Genomic DNA, 10789 nt, shown 5'->3' with positions numbered 1-10789 from the left:
GCCCACGTGCCTTCAACCTTGAACACAAATACTCTTCAGGTGATTTCAGCCTGATCTATGTCACGGTCTTTTTCTCGCAGAGTGAGTTTAACCTTAAAATGTCACCTCTATCCTCTCCCAGGGCTGGAGTTTCTTGTATTTGCTCTGTCCCAGCAGCCTGTTGCGCCCTGCTGAGAATCAGCCCTTCCCTCACCCGCAGCCTTTCCCCGGGGAGGGCTTCTCTTCCCCGCCGCGGGGATCCTGGGGCAGCCAGGCCTCCCACACCATCGCCCAGAGCAATCGCAGCGGCAGAGGCAGGCGAGCCCCAGTCACCTCGCCCAGGAACGGCGAGGGAGGTGAGGCCACACCAGGAGCACCGGCAGCCCCATGGCAGGAGCCAGGGACAGGCAGTCCTGACTCCTAAGATTGTCTCTGGTGCCCTCTCTCACTTGTCATTTGGGTGCCTCCCTTTGGGAGCCTTCCAGACTCAGGTGCCACTTGCAGTCATGCAGGAGCCAAGAGCCCTTTGAATCTAGCAGCAATGTGGTCCTGGAGACCCAACATTATCGGTTGCTAAAAGCCCCTTTTGCAAGTTAGAGGAGTTTGCCAGGTTGTTTCTGCCCTTGTAAAATACAGCTTTTTGTTTTTATGTTCAGACAGAAAATAGATATAAAAAATAAGTCTGCAAGGAATGTTTCTAGTCATCTCCTCCCTGAGATATTTCATTACTGGCAAAGTGGTTCCTCTTTCCTTTTAGGAGCCCGAGCAGAGCAAAGCAATGATTTCCTTTCCGGGCCACGTAAGCCAGAGCAGTGCTGACGTAAGGGACCAACACAAGGCATGGGCTGCCAAAGGACTGCCCAAAATGCAATTACTAAGGTGAAATTTTGCAAGCAAGTGCTTAGTTTTACCAGCACAGTCGAGCTTTAGAAATTCTGGGGAAAGACTCTTTCCTCATGTCCTCCCAGTGCCCTTTTTACCACAAGCCTGTAGGAACCCAGTGCCTTTAAACATCCTGCCCATAAGTTACATAGTCACCCTCAGGGGCTGGAGAAGGGAGGCAGGCAGGGACTGATGTTCCTGACTCCCAAAGGACTTTCCAGTTCAGGTCTAAATGGGCTGAGCACCCAGCAAGCAGCAGATGCACCTGCAGCCAGAAGGGGTCCGAGGGGGGCTGCTTGAAGGACCTTCACCCACTGTAGCTCTGACTTGGCCTTGTCTTTCCAGGTTCTCCTTGGGAGGCAGCAAACCTCTGTCCCAGTTGAAGCACTGCCAGTGGGGTGGGCATGTAGCCCAGTTTCCTTCTTAACTTTTCCAACACAAATGCACAGAGAAAGCAACAGAGGAGTGAGACCACACAGGACCTGACCCCACTCTTCTCTCAAAGGAAAGGAAAAGGCAAGAGAGGAAAAGGGAGCAGCTGAAACCCATCAACAGCAGCTGCAGAGAATCAGCTGCAGCACTGAGCTCCCAGGTGGGGCCGATGAGCACAAGCAATTTGCAGGCCTCCATCTTTCCCTAGACTATGTCATTCTTAGCATACAAGGTTGAGCATGTGAAGTGACTCTGTAATGTTCTCCAGAGTCGTTGTAGGCACAGGGTAGGTTTGAAAAGCACTCCAAAGCTTCTTGGTAGAGGCTTATTCCAAGTAGCCAGGGAGAGCAGGACATCTCCATCCATGCCACTGCACTATGGCTCCATGCAACAACCTCACAAGCCCTCCAGAAGCCATGGGCTTCCACCTGCAGGTGCTGGTCGGGTCCTTCCTTGCCATCCTCACTGTGTTCACTTTCTGTGGTAACGTCATTGTCTGCCTGGCTGTCATCTTTGATCGTCGGCTCCGCAGCCTGACAAACTGCATCATTGTCTCCTTGGCCATCACTGACCTGTTGCTGAGCCTCCTGGTGCTGCCATTCTCTGCCTTCTATGAACTCACCCATCAGTGGCCCTTTGGCAGCACTTTGTGCAACATCTACATGAGTCTGGACGTCATGCTGTGCACAGCTTCCATCCTCAACCTCTTCATGATCAGCCTGGACCGCTACTTTGCAGTCACCACCCCTCTCCGCTACGGCCAGGTGGTCACTCCCTCCCGTGTGACTGTGGGCTTGGTCATTATCTGGGCGGTTTCACTGATGGTCTCCTTCCTACCGATCCACCTGGGCTGGAACACCAACGGGACAGCAGTGCAAAACACAGCCTCCAACTGCAGCGAGGAGTGCAAGCTGGAGGTGAACCTAGTGTATGGGCTCATGGTTGCCTTGTTCACCTTCTATATCCCTTTGGTCATCATGTGCATCACCTACTACAGAATATTGAAGATAGCGAGGGAGCAGGCCAAGAGGATAAACCATACGTGGTGCTGCAGCAGCAACACTCCCATGCCGCCCATCGTGAAAGAGCACAAAGCCACGGTGACTCTCGCGGTCGTTTTGGGAGCATTCATTGTGTGCTGGTTCCCCTATTTCACAGTGTTCACTTACCGGGGGATGTGGGGGGACAGCAGTGTGAAAGGCACACCCATGTCCATCGTCCTCTGGCTGGGCTATGTCAACTCAGCCCTGAACCCCATCCTCTACGGCACTCTCAACAGGGATTTCCGGCTGGCGTACCAGCACTTGCTGCACTGCTGCAAGACGGGGGGCCCCAGGGGCTCCTGCCTGCCTCCCCTCCGCAAGGCCCAGCCCAGGGGCAGGGGCTGCCGGCAGGGCCTGGGCGGGCAGAAGGATAAGTCTCTGAGACTGGAGATGAAGAACGGGAAGGGGATCTTGCTGGCTGACAGAGCACTTGAGAGGTAAGAGGTTTCTCATGGGTGCGGGTTTGGTGGTAAGTCCGTCCCCGGAGAGGAAGGCAGAGGTGGGGACCCCCCGTTGTCTGGACCTTCCTTTTATATCTGGACTTTCCTTTATATGTGGACTTTTCTATCTTTACTGTTAAGCAATGAGCTGGATGCCCCGGCAGGAAATCCTTGGCCAGGCAGCTCTTGCTCTTTACAACCACTCAACAATTCATCAGCGTCAGCGGGGCCCCGGTTTGCATCCCTCTGCACAGGTAGCACCAGTCCGGCTGTGCGAGTTTGGCAAGGGGAGCTGCTGGCACGTGGCAGGGCAGGCCGGGCTTCCCGACTGACCCAGGCCATCACCACTGCCTCAGGGAAGCACAAAATGTCCCTGGCTTTGCTGTGTGATGGGGACAGCTTTGCCTTCAGGTTCTGCTTTACAAAATGCAGGTGCAGCTGTTAGTGGCGGCTGCTCTTCCACATTGGTCGTGTCCTGCTCTCTGATGGCAGGTGGCCAGCAAAGCCTGGGCACACATCAGCACTGTGGGGGACTCAGGAAAGGTCACCTCCCGGCACGGCATGGGGAACGCGGTGTCATCACTGGGGTGTAGAGAGTTAACGCGTCTGTGGTCACCCTGAGCAGTTCTGGGGGTTCCCTTCTTGGCTAAGACATGCACCCTCCTTATGGAGCCTCTGTATTTCAGCTGTTGCTTTGCCTCGGCAGTGAATTCAGCCAACAGCAAGTTCCGTTCCCATCTCTGGAAAGAAGCAAGAATAGCCAAAATTAGGTTGACAAATGTTTTTAGAAATGCAAATAGCCATGCAAGTTAGAGCCAAAAGTTCCCTCAGCATCACCCCAAGCACTTCCCGGGGTCGGGGCCCTCCTGGGGTGTCCCAGGGCTGCAGCCCATGGGCGAGGGTACCCAGGCAGTGGGACGTGGGAGCAGGCTGGGCAGCCCACCAAGCCGGGGTGACACGGGCGAGCCCTGCGCCAGGCTGTGGCACAGTCCTCTCCTGGGCACCCGCATCCCCGAAGAGCAGGGCCAGCCCTCACACCACCTTGCCCAAAGGCATTTGCCAGCCTGAGCCTCAGGAGAGAGGACGAGGCTGCTCTCCGCCGTGGTGCAAGCTACTGCTGCTCCCAAGCCTTTAATCTAACCTTTTGCAATGCCTGATAAACAGCGCAGAAACTTTCCATCCTGTAGATAAGGTGTCCTTTTGCTCCCGCCTCCCAGTGTGCCAGCAGAGACACTGAGCTCATGCTCTCCTGCGGCGTGTGCCCTTGCTTTCCCCACCAAAGCACAGTCTCAAGCAGTGGAAAGGAGAGAGCGGGGGGTGGACCGGAGGGCAGAGCCGTCCAAAAGACTCGGTCTGCACCAGGCTTCCCCTGGGCGCTCAGGTGCGACTTCATCCCAAGGGAGAGGGCAGCTTAGGTAGGGGCAAAACTCTGCTCTGGGAGACATGCAGGGATGGGTGAATGCAAACAACTATAAGACTGCAAGATCCTGGGACTCCCTTTACAGTTTCCAGGAAAATAATAAAGTGTTCAAAGGTACAACATTTGGCAAACATAGTTGCAGGCGTGTAAAAATACCTAGAGAGAGCATGTGTCTGGCGTGACACCGATACTTCTGCAAACATACAGAGAAAGAGCTGTGCTGTTTCCTCACGCTAAAGTGCAGCTCCTGGCCAAAGAGGCTGTTCAGGGAGAGCTCGTGCGCTGGGACTCCGCACACGGCTGGGGAGAGCTGACAGCAGGCAGCAGGCTCTCAGGACTTCCCTATGGCAACCGAAAGAGAGAAAAGAAGTAAAACGTTGATACCTTTGGGAAGTGCCGCCTTATCACAAAGTGAGAATAACGAGCGGGGCGGAAGGAAAAGATGTTTCTGTTCCCTGGGCCAAGGCCAGAGCTGCCGGAGGAGCCGCAGCTGCAGGTGGGATGGGGCCCAGCTCGGCCCCTGCAGAAGCGGTGCTGGCACTGGAGGTGACGGAGGTGGCTGCCTCCGGACAGCGTTGGCTAATCAGCTAGTGAGCAGCTTCCCGGGGCCGCGGCTGTTCCTCGGAGAGCCGTGGTCACAGCAGCGAGAGGCCGTGCCACCTCTGGAAACGCCGGGTTTGCGTTTGGGACCCCCGTCACGCAGTGGGCCGCCCGGCCGCAGAACTGGCCTCGAGGCGCTCTCCGAAGGGAGCTCCCTGACAAGGATCTCGCTAAGCCGCGGGGAAGGCTACAAGCAAAGGGAAAGCAGCGAAGCAACCTGCAAGAGGAGTGACCGTCCGCTGGGACTGCTCTGCGCCGCTGGCTGCCGGGGTCAGCTCCCGCGCTGCGGCCCCGTCCCGCGGAGGCAGGGGTGTTCGCCGGCCATCGAAAGGAAACGCGGAGTCAGGCCGGCAGGCAAACTGGAGGCAAACTGCGCTAAAAGCAGATGCTGGTGGAAGGAGACCTGCTCTGTCCCTCTAGCAGGGCCAGGTGGGATTTTATTTACTGACAAACTGTATCTCGCAACAGCAAAGAGCAGCCGGTCCCTGGAGGCAGAGCTGTGCTGCTGCCGAGACGGGTCCCGCACAGAAGTCACGGCCAGAAGCCCAGGGGAGGGCAGAAGACGGCTCCTCCCGCACCGGAGCTCGGACAGGGCCAGGGAGCCACGGGGCCGAGTCAGGGCGCTTGGCCTGATCCAAGGGGCAGATTTAGACCCTTCCCATCACTCAGGTGCATTTGAAGGAGAGCAGTGAGAGACTTGGAACGGCTTCCGCCCTCTTCCAGCAAGACAAATAACTCAGCTTCCCATCTGGGTTTGCTCCTAAGGGAGCCCAGCACGGAGGGAGGAGGGCAGGTGTCAGCCGGCGCTATACCGGCACGTGCACACGCGATGGGGGGAGACTCAGGCATAGGGGGTTTTCTTGACCTTTTTAAGTCCAGCGCTCATTTTCCCATCCTACACAGCATCGCCACTGTGGTTTCTGCTTGCGACTGGGTAAGAGTTCGCCTGAGCTCTGAATGATCTGCTATTGCTCCTGCTTTCTGTGTTCCACGTGTTTGCCTGCTCGCACGGAAATGGTACCAAGGTTCGCCTGGGGCCCCTTCCAGCCCTTCTCTCTGGAGTCAGATATATAAACCAGCAGGTCGCTTCCCCTGCCAGTAGGATGGCTGGATGAGCTGGATCAACCAGGAGAAGGCGGTCCCAGGATTCATCTGAGCGTGAAAGGGTCAGCAGCCAATTTCACCCCAAGCTCAGACAGAAATGATAGGTACCTCTTCCCCCTTCCGCTCTCCTGTTATGAGGCATAGAGAAAAGGCCTGCAAAAGCAGTGAGAGTATTCAAGCACTGCGGTGAGTCTTGGGGCGCCAGAGCTGGGATGGGGAGCTCAGAGCGGGGCGCTCCTTTGGAAAACAGAAGGGGCAACGCAATCATTAAAGCGCTGGGGGCACTTCTGTGGGTCGCGGCCACGTAGGGTTGAGGCTACAGGCCCAAACGGCAGCGTGCTGGGAGACAGCTTCTTCTCTTTGCTCATGGTGCTGTAAAAAGGCAAAGCAATTCGTGCCCCAGTAACGAAACGATAACGGAAAACAGCAGCTGTTTGCACAACATCTGGTTAACCTCGGGAACTCATTGCCGCTTGACTGCGGTGAGACACGACTCTTAAGAGGACTGTGCTGAGCACTGGGCATGGCTTTAGGTTGCGAGACCATTCACAGAGCTCCAGACAGGTTAAAAGCCTGAGCAAAAGGAGCATTCAGCACGAGCTGGTACCCACCAGGTAGAAAACTGCGCAGCCGTGGCAGCCAGGGCCGAGCACGCGGCTCCGGGTTGCTCTCCTGCAGGCATCAAGTCGTGCTCGGAGACACCTGTATGGGCACAGAGAGGCCAGTTCCAGTCAGAAACGGCCGCGTTCCCAGCCCCAACGCACCGGCCCCGACTGCCCTCCTCTGCCGCCGGCCTTGGCAGGGCTGAGAGGGGCAGACATCAGGGCAGGGAGCACGTGGGAGAGCTGCGGAGCGAAAACGGGAGCCTGGCGGGCTCATCCCTGCTGGCACTGACCCACTAATATGTTCTTTCTCTCTCTCTTTTTCTCTTTTATTATGTCTTCATGCACGACTTAACCCTTTCCAGCGCTGGCGCTTTCCTGTAAGCCTCAGCCAGCCTGCCGCCCAAGGACACACGTCTCCCAGCCTTCGACTCCTGTCTGCCCTCTTCCGAAATCCTGCAAGGACAAAGCTAGATTTTCCCCAGGGGGAAGCTCTGAGGCAGAGGCAGGGGCCGCAGGGTGAGTACGGGGCCGAGCCTCCGGGTACCGGCATGGGAGGGGGCGGATACCCCCGCGCAGGGGCACCCGATGCATTTCCCCCGGCCCAGCCGTCCCGTCCCATCCCGGTCCGAATGGGTGCCTGGTCCAGAGGGTGATGCCATCAGAGGTGCTCTCCCAAACTCAGCCCCAGACACAGGGGGGGCCCTGCTCCCCCCTCAGCTGCTCCAGGATTTTCAGCTAGAGACGGTGGGTGTTATGTAGCTGTCCTGAGCCACCCTGGGAAACACCGGTCCCGCTCCACCAGCGCGCGAGCCAGGGCAGCGCTCAGCGGGCAGCTTCCCCGGCCCGGCTTCGCCGCTCTGCTCCGCTTTGCTGCCCCCGCTGCCGCTGGTCGCTGCCGGGGAGCTGCCTGGGTGCACTGCAGAGGCAGCCGCGCTCAGAGCGCACGTTTCTAGCACGCCTCGTTTTCATGCAAGCCGACATCGGCCCTACAGAAATTGCCGGCAGCTTTCGCGGCGACCCTGGCAGGGCTCCCAGGGCAGGGGGCCGACGCCGCATTCAGCATTGCCGCGCTCCCGCCGGCAGCGTGGGGCCGGAGGATGCAGTCCCTCGCTGCTGCCTGTGAGGCTGTCTGTCAGCTCCCCAGAGAGCCGCTTGCGGCAAGGTTTCGCCGGGAGAGCCAGGCAAGGTCACCCTGACCTCCGCACGCTCTCCCTCAAACGCTGCCCGCCGATAACGCGGGCTCTCCCGTATCGACCGTGCCCTGGAGAGAAATGAGGTCGCCTGCGTGCTGCCGGCAGGTGCCCTTGTCCCTGCTCCCCGCCGCGTACGGCTCCCCGCGGCCCAGGTCGTGCAGGCGGCACGGTGCGCGGGGGCTGGCACGGGCTGCCGGCTGGGGAAGGGCAGCCCCTGGCACCGCCAGGCGCCCGATGGCGCTGTGAAGGGGGGCCCCTTTCCCGCGTGATGAAGCCGAGGGCCACAGCCTTCATCCATCCAGCCGCCCCAGCATGCTAATTCAGGAGCGTGAGTGCAGCTGGCGGGGAGCCGGTGCCCGAGCAGGGCAAGGCCACGCTCTCGCCCCCCTGCCCGGAGCCACGTCCCGGCACGGAGCAGCAGCCTGCCCCCTCCGAGGGGATCCCTGTGAATCGCCCTGGAGATGGGGAGGGAAAAGGAGAACAGGCGGCTCGGCCGGTGCTGTGACCTGGGCAGGGCCACGCGAGGTCCCCGCGTTCCCAACCCCTGCACCATGGGATGGAGAGGCGCAAAACCCCAAGCCCTGGGGGCGACTACAGTCGTGAACCTCCTGGAGGGGGGAGACGGTGCTCACCCCCCGGCAGCACAAGGCAGAGTCATTTCCGCTCCCGGCATTGCCCGAAAGCAGGGGTGGGGGGGGGAGCCGATTCCAGCTCTGCTGCTTCACGCTTTCCCTCTTCATGCTGCACGAATCTTCCAAAACACATCTAGTTTCCATGAGGTAGAGGCAAAATACCAGCTTTCCCTGCCAAGAGAGATCGCTGATGTGATCAGCAGGCTGAAGCGAAGCGGTTGAGGGGAGAGGTTTGCAGATGTGAGGTCCTGCCGCCACCGCAGATTTCCTCTGCACGCCATGGGGGCGGGGAGCGGAAACATCATCCCGCACGGGACGCCTATCCGACAGAGCCTGCTGGGGTGCCGAGCGCGCCCCGGCCCCTTCCTGCAGCGCCCGTGCACGGAGGTGGGCAGAGGGTCCGCGGGGAGACGGAGCGCCTGGGAGCAGGGTGCCGCCGGCCCCGGGGGTCCCTGCAGGGCCGTCCCCATCGAGCTGTTCCTGGAGGTGACAATTCATCCGCCGCCACCTGGCCCACGCGGGGGACAAGAGCAGGCAGGGAAAGCCACAAAACAGTCAGCCGAGGGGGCCGAGGCTACGTGAGCCCGTTGAGCTCTAACCCAACGGCAGAGCCGTGCAACAGTGCTCTGCGGAGAGCATCCTCCCAGCACCACAGCCGTAGTCCTTCCCCGGCACTACGGGTCTCCATGCAGCATCCCTCGCGCCAGGGAGCAAGAGGGGGGCAAAAGGGAGCCACCCGCCCCCTGCAAACCCTTTGAACTGCCTCTCTTCTCCTCCAGGATCACCACCCCAGCACACAGCGTTTGCCCCGTCCCAGAGCACGGCTGGAAAGGCCTCCGCCTGCCCAGGTTTCCCCCCGGGAGGGTCGTGTGTTGGAAGAGCCATCGGTGGAGCTGCAGAAGAGCTTCCCCTGCCACCCCGTGGGGGCTGCAACACCTCCAGCATCGCGCCCGCGCCCCCGGGGCAGTGCCCGAGGAGCCGGGTTCGAGAGCTGGCGTTCACCCCCACAGCAGAGCCGGGTGGTGGGTGGGAAAAGCCCAGTGGGTCGGGTTGGGAGGGAAAGGGCTTGGGGCAAGGACGGACCAGGGAGAAGGGCCCTTTGCACGTCACTGCCCTCCCCAGTGCCCTCCCCGAGAGCTTTACGGGAGGGCGGGGGCCCTGGCACAGGGGCAGGTGATGGGGCAGGAGGACAGGGCACAGCGGCAGCCCCGTGCGTCTGTGCATGGGAGCGCTCTGCACCCACTGGACGGCCCCGCGGGATCCACGCCACGGAAGCCCCCCCTCTCTGAACCTGCTCCGTACCCCCTGCAAGGAGCCAGGCACCCCGAGCGCTGCGCCACGGGGAGGCACCGAGCTCCACGCCAGGGTCAGGGCCGTGCACCCTGCCTTTGCCCTGTCGGGGGAAAGACTGCAAAAACAGGGTGTTAGTGCACTGAGCCTGGGCAGAAGTAGTAAATACTATAAAAGACTATTTAATCTAGAAGAAAAACAAAGTGATTTATTTCTTTAGACTTGCTCTGTCCTGGGAAGAGCCTCCCCATCCCGCTGCCTGATCCCCAGCCCTCTGTGGGAGCCCCTCCACGTCTGGTCCCCAGTGGCCCTGCGAGCTGAACGGGCACCCGCCGCGGCCCCAGGCTTGGACATGTGCTGCAGCGAGCACGGCCCACTCGGCAGGAGTCGGTGGGGGAGGCGGGTGGCATCGAGCTCTTCCAGCGGCCACCACTGTCCTGGGACCCTTGCGCCCCTGCCTTGGGCCAGTCCTTCCTCTGCCAGCTGCGGCCACAGCGCAGGATTGGGAGCCCAGGGCCACCACAGTGTCTCTCCAGCTGGGGACAGGTTCTGGGATGCCCTGGGTCCCGCTGGGACGCTGCCTGGGAGCTCAGGCAGCCTGGGCACATACAGTCCCCCCTGGGGACGTGTGCTGCAGCCCATCCCCGTGGCCCCCCGGGACACCTTGCCTTGCAATACTGCCTCCCTGCGGGACCCCAGAGCCAGCGGGAAGGAGGGGGCTGCAGGGGGAGAGGAGCAGCTAGGATGGGGAGGAAGGAGACCCCGCTCCGTGCTGCGGGGCAAGAGTTTTCCTCCTGGAATAAACCTGATCCACCTCAGCCCCAGGCAGGGGGTCTCTTTCTGCACCCTGCAGCATTTCTGGGCGTGCGGGGGCACCAGCAGACCCCTCTTTACAGGATCCCTTCAGGGACGGCGGGCGCTGAGCCCCCAGGCTACCCTGTTTTGTGCAGGCTGAGCTGCCCAGGCTCTGTTCTAGGAGGAGAAAAGTGCAAGGCAAGCGCACGGTCTCAGGCGTGCCTCCAGCCATCCCCGCTCTGGGACACCTACCCGGAGTCTCGGGGGTCTCCAGGGGGTCCGAGCTGCCGGAGCGGCCCCCCGCACCGCGGCCAGCCCTGGGGCCCGAAGGCGCGCGTGACACCAGCTCTGCCGACACGGGCTCGGCCACCGCC

General features: G+C 60.5%; 1 protein-coding gene across 1 annotated transcript; it reads left to right on the top strand.

Annotated features, from left to right (window-relative positions):
- The first annotated feature begins 1204 nt into the window (after positions 1–1204).
- Positions 1205–6978, top strand: HRH2 (histamine receptor H2). Its single transcript, XM_013943617.2, has 2 exons — positions 1205–2773; positions 6868–6978. The coding sequence occupies exons 1-2, from the start codon at positions 1671–1673 to the stop codon at positions 6884–6886; spliced, it is 1122 nt and encodes a 373-aa protein (XP_013799071.2). The 5' UTR covers positions 1205–1670; the 3' UTR covers positions 6887–6978.
- Positions 6979–10789: the final 3811 nt, after the last annotated feature.

The sequence above is a fragment of the Apteryx mantelli genome, chromosome 14, assembly GCF_036417845.1.
Source record: "Apteryx mantelli isolate bAptMan1 chromosome 14, bAptMan1.hap1, whole genome shotgun sequence".
NCBI lineage: Eukaryota > Metazoa > Chordata > Aves > Apterygiformes > Apterygidae > Apteryx > Apteryx mantelli.
Note: the sequence above shows the minus strand (reverse complement) of the source record. Positions and strands in the feature narration are given on the sequence as shown.